The sequence below is a fragment of the Platichthys flesus genome, chromosome 9, assembly GCF_949316205.1.
Source record: "Platichthys flesus chromosome 9, fPlaFle2.1, whole genome shotgun sequence".
NCBI lineage: Eukaryota > Metazoa > Chordata > Actinopteri > Pleuronectiformes > Pleuronectidae > Platichthys > Platichthys flesus.
This window is the reverse complement of record NC_084953.1, coordinates 10,601,378-10,624,764: the sequence shown is the minus strand read 5'-3', so window position 1 is coordinate 10,624,764 and position 23,387 is coordinate 10,601,378. Positions and strand designations below refer to the sequence as shown.

Below are 23,387 nucleotides of genomic sequence, written 5' to 3'. Positions count from 1 at the left end.
TAAATACATCACAATCAAAACAAGAGAAATCAAGAGTGAATCAAGGGGTTCCTCATGGCACTCAGCCCTATGCAACCTGTGTGAGTCACTCTCAACTCTGCTTATTCTATCACCTTTAACAAATGTATGTATGCACATCATTTACAACATGTACAGAATGTATACTTATTATACAACCCCTATATTTATCTTTATAAAAGAAAATGTTGCAAAATAGACATTTTTCTGTGTCACAACAGCAAGATGCATCATGTTTGGACGACACAGTAAACAGGCATTGAATATGGTTAAGACTTCAAACAGGGACCTTACAAACAGTCATGGGTAAAGGTACAGCAGTTACAACTATTGATAGGAATGTGCTAAAATCACATCAGTCAGTTTAAAAGGAAACTTGCCGGTTTATAGACACAGATTACGTTTGATGACACTGGTCACATGATAAAAATTGTCATTCACAAGTCACAATTATTGCAAGATAGTAAAACCTGCCTTCACTTTGAGGTCTGAGTGCCACTGGTTACTGATGGTAGTTACTGGGAAGCTGGATTCAGTTTTTTTGTAAAGATGCTGTGACTGGTGGCAGAGACACAACACTGATTAAAATATAAAAAGTATTTTAGCCCTAAAAACAAATGTCTTTTTATTTACCATAAATTACCGAACACCTCCAAAACAGAGGAAATCAACACAACTAGTGTCATTCAAGCTGTTTTCAGACATGAACTCTTAAATATGAGGAACACAGCAGCGCAGGTCGGACGCATTCACAACAACTTCTGGAAGATTCAGGCGAGGGGTGGTGCCTGTGTAGAGCAGGAGGCAAGATGACATCTGCCCTGATCATTAAAAGCTCTCGAATCTCATTGTCTTTCCAAGTTGACTTCTTCTACATGTATGACACCTCTTTTTCATCCCGATATGGATACACTTGAACATTTTAAGCAATATCAGCAAGGAAATCCAGTGCATGTCTGAAAGCAGCTTTAGACTTAAAGGGAGAAAAGTAGAAAGTGTCTAGAAAAAGCGGCCGCTGATTGCTTTAATTTTGTGCTATCAAAAAATTCTACGTGACAGTAACGGTCACTTAACTGAAAAGGAGGATGTTCCACTTTGGAACAAAACTCTACAGTCATGTCGAGAGTCGATGGCTTTAACTCTGTCACATAAACACAGTCGAGCACCGACTCTGAACCCCACCAAGGTGCAGTTTGTCCAGAACCCCACGAGAGCTGGGACGTTAAAGCAGAGGCTGCAGCGACTGAGACACACAGAGTTAGATTCAGTTCCCTCTGATCCAACATCGCAGTCAGGGGATCAAATTTCAACAACCCTGGAGGTCTCCTAATAAAACAATGCCTCCACTGAAAATGAACTGTCTGAGTATCTTAACCATCTTCTTCTTGTTAATCTGCTGTTTTAAGTGAACTGACTCCAACTCTGGAACCCAGACTTCACATGTCCTCTGCTTTTACAGTGTGTTCTGCTCCTTTGTTTGGAAGAGAGCGGACAGTTATTAAGTTTCGTCCAGCTGCAGGCTAATAAACTCCTGCATGCACTTCCTGTACTGCATTTCGGTGGGGCTGTTGGTGTTATATTGACCTGACTGGCTGTAGGGCCCCTCCGCCTCTCGCATCTCCTCGTTCATCTTCGCCAGTCGCAGCCTGTGAAGGGAGTAAAGAAACGGGGCGACACAGATCAACATCGATACAGAGATACATAGAGAAAATGAAGTGTCAGTGATTTTTTTAGAGCAAATTTCTGAGATTTCAGATATGCTTCTAATTCTTTAAAAAAATACAAATATCTACACATATCTACCATGCACATGAAAGCCTGTTATTTGATTTCTGGATAAGAAGCCACTGTTTTAAATAAAAGAGATCAGATTTTTTGTACCTCTGCTACTCTGATGAAGTGGTGACACCTACTGGCTAAAAATATTTGAGGACTGACAGAAGCTTCTCTAGGCTGGTAATCAGATGAAAGCCTAATGACCCATGTTCTTTTTAAACAGCTGTGTAGTTGTGATAATATAAAGTGAATAAATCATTGTTAGTCATGTCTGCTCTGTATGTGGTTCTTTTTTATCTTGTCAGGATTTATTTATTGTCACGGTAAATTACTCATCACATAAATAAGTAATAGAAAATAACTGGTGTTGAATTCAGAATATATTATCCTTCATTTCCAAACCAAGTGGAAAAGCATTTCAATTTACAAAGAATTACTGTCTTAGGTCTTCATCTGCTTGAGCAAGACACCAACATAACTGAGTCCAGAGGCTTTTTCAGTGGGTTACAGTGTTTTACAGTGTGAGCTCAGACAATGGTCCCAGCATGAAATGAAGGGACCAATCATGTCTAATAATAATGATATTATTATATGAAACTTACAGTGTAACAATGTCTGCGTTGGCCGCATCCACCGCTATGGTCAGTGGGGTTTTCTCGTCAATGTCTGCAGCGTTTTGATTCGCTCCTCTTTTTAGGAACAAACACACTTGTCTGAAAGAGAGATGGAACATAATCTCAAATGCCGTCATTATTGAGTGACAGGTGGGTGGAGTTAAGATGTTAGCCAGGTGTGGAGACTAACCCTGTGTGTCCCAGCATGGTGGCGTGGTGCAGGGGAGCCCGGCCCTGAGCGTCCTGCTGGTTCACACTCGCTGCATTTTGAAGCAAAAACTCACAGGTGACCAGTGACCCCTGAAAATAAAAGATGATATGATCCATTGGTTTAATGTCCAATGAACAAAGAATACATAGGCTTTGAGTGTGTGACAAGACTGAAGTATGTTCTTTAATTATACTCAAACTAATAAACTGCCTACATTAACATTAATTAATTTCCATACTGTGAACAATCCACTATGGTACCAGACAGACGTACCCCCTGCACTGCCATGATAAGCGGCGTCCTCTTGTCTTCCTCAGTATTGACCCAGTTTACTTCGGCTCCGTGGGCCAGTGCTTCCGCCATGTCCGGCAGACTGCGGGCACATGAAGCCCAGTACAGCTGCAGACCTTGGCTGTACTCCTTGGGTTCATAGAACACCATCTCTTTACAGGGTGACGGAGGAGGCAGCTTGTCAGGCATGGCCATGGGCGGAGACTCAGCAGCATCTGAGAAAAGGGAGGAAAGTTGTGTCTTAGGAAGAGGAAACCTCTGGGAGTCTAGTACAGTACAGCTGTGGTTTTCAAAGAGTTTATGTTTTGTAAGGAAAGAAATTCTATCTCTTACATAATATATTTAATCATCTAAGAAAATACAGCTTCACCCCAGGGATTTTATTTACAACAATAAATACAGTGTAGATATGAAATGTCTCACCTGCATCTGTCAGGCTGTTATTGGACGGAGTGTTGGCCAGCATTTCCCTGCTTCCATCTGAACTGTTTTGGATGCCGCTGTCTGCACTTTTAACTGTAAAGCAGAGTCTTGGTCACTTTTTGTGGAACAACACACCCAGACTTCATTCACCCGTGTATGAAATAAGAGGAGCACCTTCCTGCTGGTCGTTTTGATCGTCTAAAGCAAAGTAAATATTTCTTCTCTTTGCTCAGCCTTCGGATAAAGGCGTTTGTTTTTCTGTTCTTTAAACTTAATTGAAACATCAACAGCAGGTGGTCCTAATATTTTCTACAGTCAGTGTGCTCACACGACCCCAGCTATAATGACAGATCCTCCATCACCTTATGCTTCAGGTCCCTTAATACCAAAAATATGACAAGACAGATACAAATGCAAGTACCAGACGGACAGTGACCAAAACCATGTGGGAGAGAAACCCTCCCCAGCCCCCCAGGAAAAAAAACAAAACATGGTACGCTCTGCAATGCTATGATGGAGTGATCCATTAGGAAGGTCTGGATGAGGGAGGAACGAAGATGAAGGAGATGGCGGGTTGTTGCTCCACAGCCCCAAAGCAGTGAACACGAATGGACAGAGAAGGGGGGTCGGAGTAGCAAGCGAAACACTAGGCATTTAGTACTTACTGCTCCTGAGCTTGGCAGAGTTGTCAAAGTAGGAGAAGAGCGAGTGAAGCTCGTCAGGACAGAAGAGAGAGTCACGGCGGGCCTCCGAACCGCTGGCAGCAGCTACGCAAAGGATGATTGGTGTTTGGAAATCGGAGGGCGAAGGGTGTCAATTTTGTGTCCGAGTGAGGTTGGGTGGAGAGGATGGGGTTTGGGGGGGGAAGGCGGTGAAAGCAGGGGTTAGTCCAGAAGCACAAAACAGCCAGGAGAGGAAAGAAAAGAGAGAGTGTGAGAGAAAAAGAGGAGGAGGAAAAGGAGGAGGGCAGGATGAAGGCACAGAGTTATACTACCAGCTCGACTCACGCTGAGAGAGACAGATTACGAGCAGCAATGGGAGGCAAAGAAGGCTCAGACATATGCAGTTCACTAAGAACATACAATATGCCGGTGGGTGGACACGTCTTCACAGAAGTGCAAAAAAAATCTAACAGAGCACCCAGTAGATCGGTCACAAATCACACTGGTTCTTCCTTCCTGATGCAGAGTAATCACAATAAGTATATCGTGCATAGAATAGACTTTGAGTTACAGCTTAAGATTGAGTATTTATAAAACAATGCTCCTCATCCAAAAATTGAAAAATATAAGGATCCATTCATTATGTCTCGGCAGTTTAAGGAAAAGTTAGTTCAACAAGTAAAAAAGGCAAAAACGAACCCATCACCTTAGCCACCATCAAAAGATTGTTACCTCGGCCAAGGACCTTATGTTTTCACCACTGTTTGTTTGCAAGTTTACACAAAAACAAAAAACTCATTTCCAAAAAACCTGGTGGAATGATGTGGAATGCATCCCAGAGGAACCCATCACATTCAGGAGAGGATCCAGACCAGGGGACAGATCCAGGAATACTGTTGTTTTTGAACATTTTCTGATACCTATGAGTGTAAAATTTGATGCAGCTTGATTGGGTTCAAACCCTCATTTCTGTAAACCTGAGTTATCATAAGGTTCAGAGATGAGAGACAGGTTCAAGAACAAGAAATGGATACTGAGTCAAAGTTGTGTTTTACTTTCTTTGCTGTACTGACCTGTTTGTCCAGAGGAGTTTGAAGCCGGTCGGAGTTTGGGGGTAGGTGGAGGTGGCCGGGGGGGCAGGTGCTCGGAGCTGGTGCTCAGCCTCTTCTCCTGTTTGCTCAGAGAGACCACTTTGTTGCGAAGCTCCTCGTCCGACGGGCGGCGCACAAACCGACGGTCCACGTATTTTGCTTTGATGTAGGCCTCAACCTCATGTCTGGAGGAAACGAGAAGCAAAAGGTTTTGTTTGTAAATAAAATGAGAAAAATCAGCTGGTCTCTAGCCTCCCACTGGAAATCTCTACTACCATGTTTTATAAACCCCACTCCTTCATGTGTTGCAACACAAAACCTCTAAATATTAAGGAACAGAACCAGTGATGAATTAATCTAAAGAAGAAAATTGGCACTTATTTATTTTCTCTCTGAAGTGCTTCCTCTTTTTAAAGTACCTCGGGTCTCCTGGCTGTGGTTTTCTGGCTCCTAGCTCCTCTCGCCGGGCTTCATAGATCTGGTTAATCACTCCGTTTCCCAATTCACACATCAACTGTGAGAAAAAAGAGGGAAAATGATCATCACCCAGAAGTAGAAAATAAAACTAAACTGTTGGTGGTAAATTAGACCAATGAAATGTTTGCAATGAAAAGATATGAACAGTAATCAGATAGCACTTCTTGTAGGAATGACTTTGCTTCAGCTACATTGATTATGTGCATTAGCTTTTTTCTTACAAACCTTAAGAAGTTCAGGTTCCCACGTGTCCAAAGTCAGAGACCGGACTTTAGAGAGATGAACTCCAAGACTCCTGCAGGTGAAGGAGGCAAAGAGTTATTTTGTTCAATGGGATAAAAGACTAAATGCTGTGCTATTACCATTTACATTTACAAGTATAGATTAGATGGATGGATCACAGAGTTGGGTTCAGAGTATTTACAGATTATAACTGAATTCGTCACAAAAACGTGTTGGTAGGGAAAGTGCCAGAGATTAACACATATTGAGTCATTTAAGGGATTCAAATATTATATATGATTTAATCTCTTAAAATTACACAACGAATTCCCCCAAAAAATATAATCCGGATTATTTTCTTAGGTTTTAAGAGGAAAAAAGGGAGATAAATATTAGTGTGGAAATCCTGGGATCTGGTCACTTTTATGTAATTAATTAAATATCTAAGCAATTAAACTTTGTTACAACGTCCCGAGCACAGTGGGTGTTCATGTCAGCGTTTACATTTCCAAAATCCCATCAGACCAAAACATTTGGTACATTATACTTCCACTATTGCTCTGATTGAAAAGATTTTCCATAACAAAATGAACTGTTCCCTGCAAAGTGATAAATAAATAAATTGTCCCAAGATCAGTTCTTGAGTTTATTAGTTTTCTCCTCTTCAGTTGTATTCTTCTTTTGAGTGGGATTTTCTAATTATCTCCATCCCCCACGACTCTTTGTTATTGCTGCCCCTGCTTTTGCTGCCGCTTTAAGGTGCCATCAAGACTTCTAAAAGGAATTTAAATCACTAAAACACAGCAATTTACCTGTGAATACCAGAGCACTGTATGCACAGGGTGATGCCCAGATTGATGCTGGCCCAGCGAGGGTCAGGCTGGCCACAGTCACAGCAGCAGGTGTTTCCCGGGATGGCCAGGACCTTCTGCAGGGCACTCTCTCCTTTCAGCGACCGCTCCTTTGGCTCCCCACCAGAGTCAAGGCTCCCTGTCGATGTGGACGATTTCCTGTCCAGCTTCTAACACGACACACATACAAGATATAAAGAGTCATCCAGGAGAAGAAGTGATGATTTATTGAGATTAAACTAGCTTTGTGGACAGATGTGAGAACAAAATATTCAGAGGATACTATAGTGGATTACAAGTAAACAGAGGAATTTTATGTTAAGAGTATAGCAAGTCAGTGTTACATACATAAAGATGAAAGTAATTCCTATTCTCGAAAATTCTTGGAGGTGTCTCTTGTGTTAAATATGTCACTTCAGAGCAGTGTAAAGGATTTTTGTTTGAGTTTGTATCTTTATATTTATGTCTTATGCAATTTATTTGACTATTTAAATCTTTGTAAGCAACATAAGGACTGCGTTTGCTTTTTACCTCGCCTTCATCTCCCTTGTCGCGGAAGGCAGTGGCGATGCTGTTCTGGACAGCTTTGATCCAGGCCTGTCGCAGCTTCTCTGAGTCGGCCTGCATCATACAGCTCCTGTTGGGACGGAGAGACATCAAACCACTGCTGTCAGCCTGTGTGTGTGGTTGTGTGTGTACATGTGGTAGGAGGTGGGCACACTACTACACCACCCTCCCACCTTCATATATCTGTGATCATTTGACAGGTACAGAGGGATAAGGCAGTGACTCAAACTTACTTGGTGGGTGACACCACTTCGAAACAGAAGCGACGCTCTATGTCTTCACAGTGTTTGACAGTACATAGCCGGAGGTCCTCTACCACCACTGTTGGGTTGTCCTGAGGCGACAAAATGGAAGCTTTAGCTAAACACGATGCACAAACACCACTGGAGCACCAAAGATAATCCAAATAACATGGTACACGTGTGGCATACTTCTGGTTTATTTGGGCCATTACTTTAAAAGTAGCTAAAGTGTTTTAGATTTCTTAGATGCCTCTTCAAAGATGCTACTACCGACAGTTTTGCATGGAAATGTCTAACAAAGCCACAAGCTGTTATCGTTTAACTGCCTTTAAAATGTATCGAACACAATATTTATCCTGGCAAATTGTTCAGTGTTAAACAAAGTAAATAAATGTGTGTATCCTGACATGTATGAAAACTAAAAAGTTAAGATATAGAGCAGAATGTGACTCGAGTTACACTACTTCTATATTTTTATAAAAAGTTATACACAGAAAAACAGAAAAATCTTCACATACAGCAGCAGTTTTCCACTACATTTAACGTGTTGAATTGACTTCTACTGCTCTAAAATGAATCCAAAGCATCCCATTAAAAATACATAGGAGAGATACTTGTGCTGCAAGTCCAACACATGCATATTTGATGGTGTCTGCGGTTGAGTTCAGGGAGTCACTTGACATACCTTAAATTTCTTCTGGTAAACCAGCTGATTGTTTTGGATGGAGAACCAACGCCTGAAAAGAGATCATGAGATTATTTAAAAAAAGCAAAGTCACATGCAGCTACCAGTGATGCTGGTAGCTGAATCACTGCAAAATATAATCTGGATGAAAGAGATAGAATGAACCTGGAGTGGTAGAGCTAATGAGTAGATTCATTAATAGTGTAATTTAACACAGTAAACAGTAACCTACAATGTTTGTTTTAAAGAACAACAGTAGAATAAATCTGTCTTTTCTTTGGAATAACATTCATGTCTACCATTGCATTACCTCTTCTTCCTTACTTTTACAATATTATATTATTTTGGTCCTGATAAAAAGCTTTTTCTTCTGTATCTCTATTCTAAATTATGATGATAGTGGCTGCTCTCTTGAATCCATAACCAGCCCACGACAGCTGTTCTTGATCATTCAATTTAATCAATTCATGAAACTGCTAACTGGCGGAGTCTGCTGTACCTATTCCATGTCTTGAAGGCATTGCTGGCCCTCTTAAAAAGATAACCCTCCATGGCGATGCCATTGTCTGCGTCCACATTGTATTCCAGCTTGGTGTCATCATTCGAGAAATCCTAAAAAAGGAGGATGGAGATGAAGAAAAAGAAAGCAAATGATGACAGTGTTAAAGTATTTTTCTTCCAACATTATTCTTGTGAATCATGTGGTACAAGTGTTTTTCCCTGGGGTGAGCTGTGACTCTCAATGACCTTGTAGTGAGCGGCTACTGTTCACACTGAGCAGAAATTATGTTTCACAGCATGAACCAGAAAAGACAAAAACAATTGCCTTATACTTAAAGAGTAACAATCTGTCACAAACATTGTATTGCTTGAAATGTGGAGTTACACTACACTTCTTCAGCATTTGCCTTAAGGCTTCAAAATGTTATATTTCTCGCTGTCCCTGAAGAGATGATCTAACCAGTAGGGTGGCAAGGGAGCACAACAAATGCCAGGAATGATCAGAGACATAGTAAACAACAAGTACATACAACACTGTTTTGTTTGTGTGCAACCAGGAAAACGATCAAGTAGATAAAGTCAAATGTTAATGTTGTGTTGCAAACATGCACCGTATCCAATTCCCTTCCCATTAGTGCTACACTCCCACAAACAATCTTTAAATTAAGAACCCCCATTAAAAAATCCTGTCAGTTATTGAGCTCGTAGTTAGGGAGATAGTTATTGCCCTTTAAGGAGAAAAGCTGCAGAGCTGAGCTTCCATGCAGCCTCTCCCTCACTGACTCCTGCTGAAACTCAATCTGCCATGCTGTCATGGGTCAGTCTATCTTTAACTAACTGAGCTGCTGCCACACTCTTCTAACACCCTCCAGGCTACCTCAGTTTCAGGTGGCATTTGAAAACCATGATGCATCTGCACGTGCATCTGTGTACATGTGCATGCACACAAATGGATAACATTTTTACCACAGACAAATACAAGAGCAGCAAACTGAGTAAAATACATCAGCATAGACAATTCTGGGCGTTGAGTGGAGATGACCTCAATCATCAACAGTCATCAACTACCGTCTCCTGTTTACTTCCTGGAAAGCAACCATGCCAAAATAGATGCTTCTCTGTATGATATAACAATGGAAGTGTTTAGATTACAACCCTTCCTGCCAGCTCTGTAATAAAATTAACTGTACTTGCTCTTCAATGTTATCAGTTTCAGACCTTTAATAACAAAGTTTACAAGCAGGAGACTGAAACAAAGACCTGAAAGACACAATTATATACTGCATGTGTTTGCTGTGTGATTTAGTATCTCCTCAGTCTGTATTTAACTATTATGGTTCACAGTGTTTTATGGTTCATATTTATTTGTTAATATCTATATATTACCTACATTTTTGGGCATTAGTTTGAAATTATTTTAAAATTATTTTACGGCCGCATTTGTTCTTTGTTATAATCGTGTTGTCAGTCATCTGTGAAGCACTTTGAAATGCATGAACCTTTCCAAATGGTGCCAAAATGATTCATTGATGTCTGTTTGTGTACACACATCCCTTCTCATTACCTAAATCTGTAAATGTGGCCTCAGCCAAAGCTAAATAAATTAAACACCTCTGGCCTGTGACACCATGGTGTGTCCGATTTTCCAGCAAATAACCACCATCCCTAATCAAGAGTGAGACCAAAGAATGAAACATATACTAAAGCACATCACTGAAATTGCCATGTGAAAACCAACTCCAGAGATGAAAGGTTTACGTCTCACAACAGAGAAGGGTTTGGTTAATATCCAAAAAGTCGACTGCAAAGCAAAGAACCACTCAACAAACCTCATCACTCATCAAACCAGCAGTCTCAGTTGAATGTAACAGACACTAGCATGGAAATAATGCATGCTGCAAAAGTATGACACATTGACAAGACTGATACACACTCTACAATGCAACAAAAAAGATGGAGGTACAAACAACTCAAACACTGCACTGCATGAGCGAGAAAGGAAAGAAGAGGCGATGAAAGATGGGGACAGGTAGGGTTACACAACGGAAGTCAGATGGAAATCGATGCAGTGACTCTACGTACGGAGGTCCAAGCACAAAAGTTGCGGTAGTCTGGTAAAGACTGAAGCTCTGTCACCTCCTAAAACGTTACACACAGCAAGAGAATGACACACAGAGAAAAGAAATGTGTATTTCTTCACACGGACACAGAGGAGTTTTAGATATCACTGATATGGCAAAATAATAAATGGTGCAAGCGACACACTCACGCTAAAGAAATGCTAACTTAAACACACTCTAACTACAAATATCAAAGCCCATAGACATGTACATTTTCAGTTCATATTGATCGCACTTACCAGGTACCAAACATAATGGAAACGGCTGAAAATCTTCATTTTCATCGCTTTTATGGCATGCGCCCTACTTTGTGTGTAACGGAGCGTTACCGTGAGAGGCAGATGAAGCTTTTCGATCTAAAAGTCTACCTGTGCAGCATCTCAATAACACTCCAGCACTATATTACTCGTCTCTCGCCTCCTCCTCTACCGTGGTTCTGTGTGCGTCTATCCAAACTTTGGGCACTTGCTCTGCTGCTCCTCCTACTGAGGCCTCACTCTCTAAGCGATGATCACCTGTGTCTGAGTGTGTATGTGCGTGCAAATGTGTGTTGGGTTAGAATAAATAAGTCGACTGTGCTGTGGAGCTCAGGCATCAATCATTTATACTCGACTTCAGTTTAACAGACGTGCACTCAGCTTTTTCCCTCACTAACTCATCTCCCAATGAGATAGAAACAAGTTCTTTAAAAATGCTGAGGGTTTGTTTTTCTTCCTTTAACATAACAATCATGAATGTTTGCCTGTTTAACAAACTCTTGCTTATTTCTACAGAAATACAATCCAACCATTTTAACACCAGAGCAGTTTCAACCCTAATGACTTGTGTTTTCTTTCTTTACGAGTTGAGAAAGGAAAATCCTTAGCCCATCTCTCTCTGCTGAAGCACCACTGAGAGACTGTCATGCCCTGTGCTCACAGTGCAACTGCCGAATAATGCACACAGGCGGACAGGAAGTGTACTAAACACAACCTCAGGAGCCTCTTCAACACCCATGAGGATGGACGGTTTCATCAATACAATGTTAATGGGAAGGGTTTATGTGCAAACACAAATAAGGTGCACAGTAAACACAGGAATGAAGTGACTAAAACGTAAAATGAGCCTAACGGGGCAGTAAATAAAGTTTTTTGCAGTCAAACATATGATGATATAATAAAAAAATGGGGGACGGAATTCCTTTACAAGACTTCAGGCTTTCAAAACTCATAATCTGACTTACACCAAGGTATAAAAGAAACATTACATACATCTACACAGTGGAGCTTCTAAATACTGCGGACAACAGCCGCGAGAAAACAACCTACAAGTGCAAGCCACCCTTGCCACTAAGGCCGAAAAACACAATATTAAATCAGTTTATAGTAAAATATAGATTATTAAATTAGTAATGTAGGTTCTATTGCAAAGTGGTAGGTGGTTGGAAAGTGGGTTGGGCTAAAGTACCTCTCTAGTACATTAACAATAATATGTATCCTGTAATGTTGGGGAACTATCACGTTTTGGGATAAGAGTTAAGCCACAACAAGGTATTACTCTCATAGACTGTATACAATCATGGACGACAGGGTGGCCGGCTGCAGTATAGGTCATAAACTCCCTCTTCTCCATGTTAACACACATGGACAAACAAAAATGTTGAATGTTTTTGTCATTTTAGGTTGTTCTCATTAAACTGATGCTTGTTATTGTGTAATGTTTTCTGGTGCGTTTGGTTTTAATTAGTTATTTAATGCTATAAAAATAGGTGAACGTCATGAATGACTGTTCACAAACTAAAAAAAGGCAAAAGGATCAATTTGACAACTGAAATCTTTTAAACGGCGAATCCTCTTAAGATGGAATTGCCAGTGTAATGACACAGCTGACTCATCCTACAGATGATGAGAGCTGAAAAGGTCTGAGCAGATAGAAAAGAGTATAGAATCTGTCCAACCAAGCAGACATGACACAGGAACAACAGTTACAGTGTGGAGGGGGGGAAGGAAGAGTCACAACTTACCTGCAGAGCAGCCTGTAGTGAGCAGAAGAAGAGAGGAAGGGGAAAGAGCACGAGCAGAAAATATAGTTAATCAGTCAAATTTGAGCACAAATGGCAAGACAAGATAGGGCAGTGGGAGAGAGACAATGTAAAGAGTCTTAAAATAAATAAGGGGAAGTTGGCGAGCACCATCACTGATCGAGCAAGAGAGAAGAGAAGAAGTAGGAGAAAAATATACAAAAGGAAAAGATGGGGACAACAAATTAGAAACTGACAGATGGTGAATAAAAGGACCTGTCAAAAGAGGAACTACTGCACAGACAAGGCAGACAAATTAACAGAAGCCCGACAAACAACAGCTGGGAGAAGAACTGGCAGATGTTGTCTGGAGTTAATGAGACTGTGTGCTGTAAAGTTAAAGACACCATCACTTTATATTGTGACATAACAATCCACATTGTGCTTAACCTTTTTCTGTTCAGGGTTCAAAAAGGTCCAACTAGACCATTGTCGGAAATCAACACACTCTTCTGACAAACATGCTGAGAAATATCCAGGAAATTATTCTGAAATTAAAACTATGGGGGCAAAAATGCTCTAAGATTTCATTGGCCAGATTCTGACGATTGTTGGTAACATCTTGCCCAAGCCTCTGCTTGGGCAAGATGGGGGCGGAGCACTTCTTCCATTCACTCAAATGAAAAATAAATGGCTGACATCAATTTTAAGCATACTAAGGATTTTAACATACTAAGAAATAAAGACTTGTTTTCATCCTGAATACTTTACAGCACAAGCTTGTAATACTTTAGCATGGAGCATTGTGGCTTTTAGAGAGTTCAGAGGAGGCATGTTGTGGTCAGGGGGCTTACAACACTTGACTGTAGGGTAAAGGTAAATCTTGCAAGATCCCAGTAGAGTGTAGTGGCTTTACTTTTGTTGGGTGGAGGCCTGGGTGCAATAAGAAAGGCTTTGTGACCAAAGGCACGAGCACGTTACAGACATAAAGTTAGAATACACACAGGAAAAGCTAAGGCTCAGAGTAGAGTGGCCATGTTGAGCACACATTGAATCCGTGTTTATATATTTGTGATTTCCAGGTTGCTGGACAGACGTAAGAAGAAAAAATTTGATAAGTTGGATGTGATTTTTTCGATAACATTCTAAATTGAATGCTTTAGTTTGTTCAAAATGTTTTGTATATTTGTGTTTACAATTGAGAGGAGATGAGAGCATATTGTCTGCGTGTGTGAGCGATTGTGTGCGTGTGTGTGTGCGTGTGCGATTGTGTGCGTGTGTGTGTGCGTGTGCGATTGTGTGCGTGTGTGTGTGCGTGTGTGTGTGTGTGTGTGTGTGTGTACCTTTTGCTGGATGGTGGAGTGTTTCTGCTCCATGTCTCTCTTCTCTTTGGCAGCATCCACCACCAGCTGGTCCAACTGCAAGAGACAGAACCACTGATTAGTCAACCGTACCAAACCGCCTGGTCTCACACACGTTTCACTCAGACGGTGAAATGTGTGTACTCATTAGATGCTTTCTTTACATTTATCTCACCACACCGTTCAAGACGAAGCACCTAAGGATCAATCTAAACCGGGCCACTTATCTCAAACGTTTTGACTTAACGGTAAAAAGGACATTTAAGCATGTGCACTGATGCTTCTCTCTTTGTTTGCCTTTTCAATTTTGCAAGCAAAAATAATTCCAGCAAACAGAACTGTTTTCCCATGAAGACAAGACACACTTTTCTCGCCTAAACAAAATGAACTGATCCACAGAGGCTTCATCATGTGTGAAATTATTGGATGGGGGGGGGGGGGGGGGTTGATTCTCCTCGTCTCTGGGAAAGTAAGCACTGTGCAGAGAGAGAAAAACAAAGACTGCAAAGAAAAGAGAATTACATATAAATAGGGCTTCTATGAGGTCGCAGGGCGATGGCGAAAATGTGCAAGTTTGCCTTTAGCAGCAGTGAAATCCGACTGTGTGGCCTCTTGGTAGTCTGGTGCCGCAATGTGACCTAAATCAGCAAATCTCGAGCCTCAAACACAAAAGGAACAGTATCTGATTGTAGGGCAACGATTGAGGGGGGGAGATGTAGAATGCACATGCATATGATGAGTAGGATTCAAAGTTTCTGAGAGAAGCTGAATCTAGAAGTTACATTTATCTTTGTTGATTTTTTCCACACAGACAGTGCACATTAATAAAAAACTAATGGGGCGGTTTTTCTTCTGAAGCCCCATCAACTGGTTTCCCTTCTCTATTTTTAGAGAAAATAAAATAGCTTGATAACAGATTTATGAAGTTACATATAATAGTCTTCTCTGATTCAACTCAGGACTCTTAGTGCCACGTTAAGCTATAATCATAATGATCTCTTTGTGACCCTGTCTTAAAATCACTGTCTACTTTCAATTCGGCATGCACACGGAATCAGCTACTTGGCCATAAACACTTGATGTGGGCTTCTGCTGAATAATGACTGCTGCAGCTGCAAGTTATGGTGCTAATGTGCAGGGGAATTTATTGAAACAACAAGAATCAAAAGGAAAATTCATCAGCACAAAAAAGTGTTGCCTGTTTACAACACATTATCTGCATTCATCATTAAATGCCTGTGGTGGTTTTACAGGCAGCAGTAACCACAACTGCAAGCCAGGGGGCAATTCACACTAAACAGAGACCACACCAGATAATTATATAGAGGAGGTGAGACCAACATTTTACTTCCTATCTAATGGTGGATAGGACGTTTTCTAAGAAAATAATATTCTGCTTCTTAACATTAAAGTCATTGGATCTTTTTTCTCCAGATGCATAAGAAAATGAAAATGCTTCTATCGGATATGAGAAAACAGCATTTGAGGGAGCTTGGTCTTTTGTTGAGAGAGGAAATGGGTGGACGGCAAAGCGGCAGGCAGATAACATCAGATGGGAAATGTTCTCCCATGTTGCACCATAACAACTAGTCCAGTCTGGTCCATGCTGTCTATTTGCTTCTATCTATATCTGAAAAGGCAGGTTTGTGTTTGTAATGCAGCTCTCCACATACTTTGTGTCTTTGACACGCCGTACCTTTAACATCTTATCTATCTCAGTGTGCAGCCGCTGATGATGATGCCAGCAGAGACAATTCACCTCATATATCTCACTCATCCAGCTTCTGTCACCAACAGACCACAGCACCACGCTGAAGCTCTTTCTCTGCACTTGGTTCTGATCTGACATGCTACTATGATGACAAGCTGCATGATTCACGGTAAAGACACAAAAATCCCTCTGTATTAAAATATTCCCTCAGCACATGTTCTGCTGTGAGCATCTGTGTCACGGAAAGATGCATTCGGTAGATATCTCATATTTAGAAGCAATGACGGGAAAAAGCCCCATATTTTACACAAGTCATAAAGTTGTTATGCAAAGAACTTCAAATGGAATTCCATAAAATCTAGCCTCCTCTCACTTCTATACTTTCATTTCACCTACCCCAAGTTATAGAATAGATAAAGATAAGGAGGAGTAAATAGATTCACCTCTGCTGCACTTAAGTTCATACTATACTATATACTATACTTAAGTCTATATTCTCCAAAACCAAGTCAAAGAAAATAAACTGGTAAAATGGAAAAAGAATCGCCTCACATTACCTTTTAGGTATATTAATTTAAAACAATGTACAGAGTATTCATTGTAATAGATTATTTCTTTTGCATATATACTGGTTTATTGTTGTAGACTATTTCCACCCTTGATAACTAATCGGTCACAGGCATCAAGTTATATTATCTGACCTGCTGACAGCTCCTCCACACCTCCCTGCACAGCCTATCCACCTTCTTCAGCTTCATGATGGAGGGTTCAGTTATAATCCACAATCCTTCTGGTCGCTGCTTCCTGCAGCTCGCTGTCTGGTCTTCCTTTTTCTTTTCAGTTTTGATACTGCTCCAAATTCATTGCGACGGGCTTATAAACTACACGGCAGTTATACTCCAGTTGTTCATCAGCTTGTAACCAGCCCTCTATCTCTCCCTCTTTCCCTCCCGCTTCAGGGTATTGTTCACTTCTCATCCCCCCCTCACAATCCTTGCTTTTCTTTTCTCCAGTCTTTTGAGTGTTGAAGCCACAGGCTTACAGTCCATGCCTTTCCATTCAGCTTCAATCACTTTGTGCTTTGAGAAAATTACATTCTGCTCCGTATTCCTCCCAAAAAATCTGCTTTTGGAGGTGGGTCTGTGTCTCTTCTCTGTACTCTTTGGTTCTGTCTGTGAATTTCTGGACAGTACAACTGCAGATGGTTCCAACTTCAGAGGATGAGGGTTAAAAACCACCAATCCACTTCAGAGGACCGCTGTCTCCAGTCTTCAGATCTGGCTTCAAAAATACTCTTGTTTTACTCTTTGTCAAATAAAAAACACAATTTAGTTCCGTTTTTTGTCAAATTTGTTGGTTTACAAATCAGGAAATATGTTGACAAGCTGTAATGAGCTCCCTCTTGACTCCTGTACGTGTGGCTTGGGTCCTTCCTAGGTATTGCACCCATTGTTGAGAAATGCCTTCTTCTCATTCGGCTCCTCCAGTGCTCCAGCCTCAGAGTGACCAGTTTTTATTCCACAACCTTCGGTATATATCTTGGGTTTCTTAGCAGTGTTTGCTCAGCTGACCCTCAAGAGTGTGAGTCTAGCTGCAGAAAAATCCTTTTCCAACCCCTAGCTGCTCTCTTCCTCATTCCATTCTCACTGTAACAGCAGTTCCTCTGTGATAATCATCTAAAAGTCACATTTGGGCCATCCTCTGGCCCAGAAGGAAGGCTCTGTTTGTTTTCAGAGGATGCACACAGACACACACAGAGCGGAAGCATCAGTGGACAAAAAGATAGCAGTACTACACACACAAGAGAGGTTGTCTAGAGGTAGAGGCTCAAGGTCAAAGTGTAGTTGACCTGCTCCATAATGATGTGACTAAACTCAGGATCACTCATGTACAATTTCAGAGGATTGCAAGACAAGTTATCACCTGCAACGATTCCTCTAAACTTGAGTTGAGGCCCTGAACCAAAATGTTTCAATAAGGAAGCAATACAGTCCTTTCCTACATAATAAAACCTGTTTACTTGTGACAGTGCACTGGTATGTAAACTCAGCTAACAGTTATTCTTCCACTGCACTAAAAATAGCCCCCAGTTTACTTGTGTTGCAAGTGTTTATATTGTCTGTTCTGACAGCATCGGAAATGTTGTCGGGACCAGTATCATGTATATTTTTTCAGGAAGTATTAAAATGAAAAAGGAAGTGACACTTGAATCATAAGCTAAATGAACTACATTTCCCCCCCATAACTGAATGGGACAGCAAATGTTTATGACCTAGAAAAACTGTTATACAACATCTCTTTCAATAGTTATATAACACTATGTACTAAAATCAGTTTTACGATAATTTGAGGGACGTGCTCAAAGATATACTTGTTTAATAGAATACAGAAATCAATACATAACAAATACAACTTTCACATCACTGATCATAACAAGACTTAAAATATGAAGTAACCCTGATGAAGTCATATCAACTATAATTAGAATGGCACTCAGAAGAGCACATACCACCACAAAGGCTCAACAGTCCCCGTGAATTCAAATCAAACTGAACCAAATATCACACACACATAGACATCAGTTTAGCAAAAATGCCACATTTTTTGTCATCAACAATATGAATAATGTCTTGAGAATTTCTACTAAAATTTGGAAAAGGCCCTATGTCTTTCTTACAAGTTTGATTTAATTAAGTAATTAGTATGGATAGAGCATCCATCCATACAGCACAAATAAAATTAATTTTACAAGTTGTTTCTGGCCAATTGTGTGCATATTCTTAATTATCTGGTAGCTTAGTAAATTTTGACCCAGACCATAATGTCATTAAGATTTAAAACCTAATGTTAAAAATGTGTGCAAGTATTTTTTTTAAACAAAAAGTGTCTGTCTGAGAGCAACTGCTGATGCTCCTGAATGAAGCTACTGTAATGAGTGTGCATGTGTTTATCGGCTGTGGGCTGTACCTGTCCTCCAAGGTGCTTCATAAGAGGTTGTAGTTCACTGAAGAGGTCATATCCTTGGTGAAAGAAGGTCAAGTGGGCGTACATGAAGGACAGCATCTGTAGATCAGACGGTTGTTACTCAATGAGGTAAAGGCAATGATGTTTGAGTAAGTTGATGTGTGAACAAATTATACTTACTGATTTCAGGATTTCTGATCTTCTTTTGGATTGCAGCACATTGATCTGTAATGAGCAAAAAACAAAACAGTGAGAAACTACTTTTTACCTCTGATGTTTCTTGATCATGCTTTGCTGAAAAGAAAAAAAGGCTTCACATTAAATAAGCTACTGTGACCACATCCCATCTGACAAAGTGTCAAAACGAGAAGGAACGATTAGGTAAAATGCTGAGGGATGAAACAAATGATGGAAAAAAGGCAAATGAAAGAAAGCAGACAAGCGTGAAATTAGTTGTACTGAAGTTAAATAATGTCAGCCCAGGGAGTACTGGACAGCCGTCCTTACAACTGGCACAAGGGGGAGCCCTATATCTCATGTTTGCCCTGTGGCTGCTGCTGTAGCCCTTCTCACTCAAAATCTGTCCTGGTGCATTCATTGTCTCACACATAAGCAGGGAGGGCTCTGCTCTTTTGTTCCTGTGCTTATATCTTTGTGAGAAACCTTTTACGCATTGTGAGGACATTTTTGGATTTGGCTGTTTGAGGGTTGAGACTTGGTTTCAGGGTTAGGGTTAGGATAAGGTTTTGGTTCGGCCTTTAGTTTGGGTGGTTAAGGATATGGGTAAGGGGCTAGGGAATGTATTGTTTCACTTATATAGAAGTACAAACGTGTCTGTGTGTGTCCAGAGCTCATTGCCAACATGCTGCCCGTCTGTTCTGTGAGGTTAACGTTGTAAATTAGGGATAAATTGATGGCTGGTTGAACATGTAGACCGATGCTTGCGATTCTATGTGACAGAGAGGAATTAATAACAGTTCCACAGGTAATGACTGGGTGTGGTGGATGCATATGGCCACTATGAAAAGCAGGGCTTATGATTACACTTCCTCACTCTGTTTCATGGTTAGCACAGACCATTTGGTTTCCTTTTTTGTGTTCGGTAAAGCAGGAACTTCCATCCGGTGAAGATTAAAAGTAAAAATCCTTGTTGTGGCCAGCTATATGTTTGTTGGCAGGAAGTGTCAAGGCCCCCTTTTCCCTAGCAACACTAACCACACACTTGTGTTTATACACAGATGTAACTCCCACTTAGGAAAGGAGGCTTACTTTTCCAACTACTAATCCCAGTGGCTGATGTATCATAACTTTTACAAGGCCCCTGTTTGTCTTTACAGAGATTACAGTCAAGTAGCATGTCTAATAAGCCGTGTTTAACTGGAAATGCACACAAACACAACAGCCACAAAACATTTATCAGCATTCGTTGGTAATTTGCTGGTAAATTGTGGTAATTCCAGACTTGCAGATTTGGGTGAAATTTAGGCTCAAATCAGACCTTATATAGGAGTGGCAATTTTCATGTTTGTTAGATGTAAAAGAAATAAGACATCCATATTTCTGAAGTAAGATCAGATTTTCTTTGTCATGTGTATTAATATTGTTCCTGTTGATCTCTCATTCCATCTATTAAATGAAATCTGAAGATGGCAAGTGCAGCGGCTCTTTGCCCTTCTGTTCGGGCTCTGTTTTATCTTGTGTGAAATCTTTTTCGCTTGCTGAGTTTCTGCAAGCAAGGTACATCCCTGACCGTCAGGAATATATAAGGTTGTTTTACCTGCATGTTATAATCGATGAAATGTATTTTTTTTACTACTATGCACCCACCATGAGTAGCACTCATAATTTTGTTTTATTTTTGTACAATACAAATACTCTCCACTCTATTCTATTTTATTTCTAGGCTTGATAACCATCAATGAAACAAACCCCGAAGGGTCAAGTTTAGTATTTTACGACACAGCTCTACGTGGCACGCAGGGTAAAACAGACACGCTCCATTCTTAAAATGCGATGAATGCGGGTACGCCTTACCACCCCTCACATACATTTTCCTCTCCCTCTGCCATCTTGCATGTCACTGTAAACTGTGCACTGTATAATTAAGCAAAAATGCAGCAAAAACAATCTAAAAAGAAAAAAAAAAGAATAAAACTACAATCAGTCTCAAATGTTTCCTGCGAGAATGGCTGCATAAGTTAGCTGCATCGTAAAAAAGTGCTGATGGCACAACCCTAAATGTGAAACTTTAAAAGGAGACCAATTTAGATCAGCTGTGCTAGCTGTTCAGCGTATAGATTTCCAATGAGCACACTAAGAGGCAAGATAAAAAAATCAACCAATTTTCTCACAGCCAGGCTCCGTTTTATGAGCCAGTGATTATGTAGTGGGACAGTGGAGAAGACTGCCAGACCTATTTTGAAACCTGATATTGGGGTTTCTGTTCAGTCTAATTTTGGAGCCACATGAAGCATTGTCTGTTCTTTGAAGTCGGATTCAATATCAGGGCCGGCAGTTTCCCTATGAGATAAGACAGCACACATTCGTCAGTGAGAGGAAAGAGGAAGGGCCTCAGCTGATGTGTTCAATGAGGCATGAGCACTACTCACAGCCCAAGATCAGATTTAAACAGCGTTACAAGTAGATGTAGTATGCCACTGAGTACTATCAAATCCTTGTGAGCTGCTGATGTTTTGGGGTTGAATTATCTCTGCTGTGGTAAACTTGAATATGACAGGTGGATGAACTTGAATGCAACACAATCAAACACAGCTGTGGTTCACTCTTGACTGTAACACGTCAGCGTTTTTAACCTGACTCAGCATATTATCTTCCCCATGCAAATGTTGGCTATGAGTGTACAGCTCTGCTTTTTTTCTTAAGCTTCCATGATAAAAGCTGCATGTCAGCAATCTACTTAATTCAGTTCAAATCAATTTTTCTTAACTAAATTACAACACACATTATCTCAGGACCCTTTACAGAGTAATGTCTAGACTTTACACTCATAAAGACATCCAGACGTTCCCACAGTGAGAATGCAATTGGTGACACAGGAGCAAACTACTTCCTTATATATATATATATATATATATATTTATATATAAAACTCCACATTAAAAGAAATTCCATTATGACCTCATGTCCCATAAGAGTATGTCCACCACTTTTCTATAAGATTAACTTTCAGCTGCTTCTTGATATATGTAACAAAGCTTCTGACTGTGAAACAACATGTCACCCAACTGTTGTATCAATATGAGAAAAACTGATTATTTTAATATTATTGGCAAGTGTCCCTCCTACCTGTAAGACGTAGTCGAGCACGATGTGTCGGAAACACTTGCGTGTGGCAGTGAGGATGTTGGTGGCCTCCTCCACCTCATGCTGCTTGTTGCGGGGCGCCTGGGCGTTCTTTATCAGCGCTGCCTCCTTTTCATCGCTAACTTTATCAAACTGCTTCTTGGCTTCTTTAAACTTACGCAGGTCACTGGCAAAGAGGAAACAAGGTGCATTGGTATTATTAGTTCACATTTCAAATTGTGTGGGAGGAAAATTGGGGAATAAGGTCAATTAACACATTTGAAGATACTCAATTATGATATATATACAGATTTTCGAGATAATGTTAATAACAGTTTTTATCAGTACTAATACTTAAAATCATGTTACCTGAGTAGGGTGGATAGACTCTAGAGTTATTGTAAAGGAATGTCAAGTGGTGGAGATTATAGTAAAAAAAAAACCTTGGTCAAAAGTTTAAAACAAACTAAATGATTTGGTGAAACTTCTTGACCCTGCTCTTGTGACTGGAAAGCTGCTGCGTATATGTGCAAGCGATTGTGTAATTTTGAGGAGGATAAACAAGAATCCTTGAGCATTGTGATCCACATTAATTGTTTGTTGTGTTTTGCCTGAGTGAGATTAAGTCACTTCGGAGTGCTGAAAGGTACTGACTAGTTGTGAAGGAAGTATGGCTGCGGCTTATGTGGGTGTTTAGCGCTGTTGTGCAAACGGCAAAAACTGCTAATCCTTGTAATGAAATACAACAGAATCCTCCACTGCTTCCTGCACCTATGTTAGTACTGTAATATTCAGAGCTGTATCATTGGAAGCAAAATGAGGGCCGCAGTAGATTTGAAAATAGAACTGTGGGCAATTTTCTTTATTATATGAAATCAAATTTTTCAATTTTGTGGTTATCTTAGTGTGATGTAGTTACATGCTCTGTCTAAATCCATTGCACATCAGATATGAAACGTCCCTCGAGCTTCTTCTTCATATTCATAAGTTTAAGACAAGGCGTTTTGCGTTCCACATTTATAATAACATGGATTTGAAATGCAGGTGTGTTATGTTTGTCAAGTATTCTTCATTTTAATTTATTTACAACTGAACTTAATCCCTCCGTATTAATGTGCTCTGCCTTTTTGACAGATGAAACAAAACTGTTTATTTAGGTCATTCTTAAAAAAGCTCTGAATGCTTTAAAGCAAACACCTTCATTGATTATTTTCAATTGTAACAGCACTTTATACTCACTCTTTGACAAACGTTTGAAGCTGGGTCTTGATTGATCTCTGGGCTTGATCAAATAATAT

At 40.3% G+C, this 23,387-nt stretch overlaps 1 protein-coding gene across 2 annotated transcripts in view; it reads right to left on the bottom strand.

Moving 5' to 3' along the window:
- LOC133961001 (arf-GAP with coiled-coil, ANK repeat and PH domain-containing protein 2-like) overlaps positions 1-23,387 on the bottom strand; it is a 44,829-nt gene that overhangs the window by 4,290 nt on the left and 17,152 nt on the right. Inside the window, exons 5-23 of one of the 2 annotated variants that reach the window (XM_062395915.1) lie at positions 23,329-23,387; positions 22,093-22,276; positions 18,967-19,011; positions 18,790-18,885; positions 14,094-14,168; positions 8,630-8,742; positions 8,131-8,182; positions 7,437-7,537; positions 7,168-7,273; positions 6,598-6,806; positions 5,789-5,858; positions 5,506-5,600; positions 5,069-5,271; positions 3,999-4,100; positions 3,334-3,426; positions 2,893-3,125; positions 2,599-2,708; positions 2,397-2,507; positions 1,603-1,664 (exon numbers count right to left, since the gene is read on the bottom strand). In XM_062395915.1, coding sequence (XP_062251899.1) covers positions 1,603-1,664; positions 2,397-2,507; positions 2,599-2,708; positions 2,893-3,125; positions 3,334-3,426; positions 3,999-4,100; positions 5,069-5,271; positions 5,506-5,600; positions 5,789-5,858; positions 6,598-6,806; positions 7,168-7,273; positions 7,437-7,537; positions 8,131-8,182; positions 8,630-8,742; positions 14,094-14,168; positions 18,790-18,885; positions 18,967-19,011; positions 22,093-22,276; positions 23,329-23,387 — 2,119 coding nt within the window. The remainder of the gene's footprint in view (positions 1-1,602; positions 1,665-2,396; positions 2,508-2,598; positions 2,709-2,892; positions 3,126-3,333; positions 3,427-3,998; positions 4,101-5,068; positions 5,272-5,505; positions 5,601-5,788; positions 5,859-6,597; positions 6,807-7,167; positions 7,274-7,436; positions 7,538-8,130; positions 8,183-8,629; positions 8,743-14,093; positions 14,169-18,789; positions 18,886-18,966; positions 19,012-22,092; positions 22,277-23,328) is intronic. The other variant, XM_062395916.1, reaches the window with a different exon arrangement.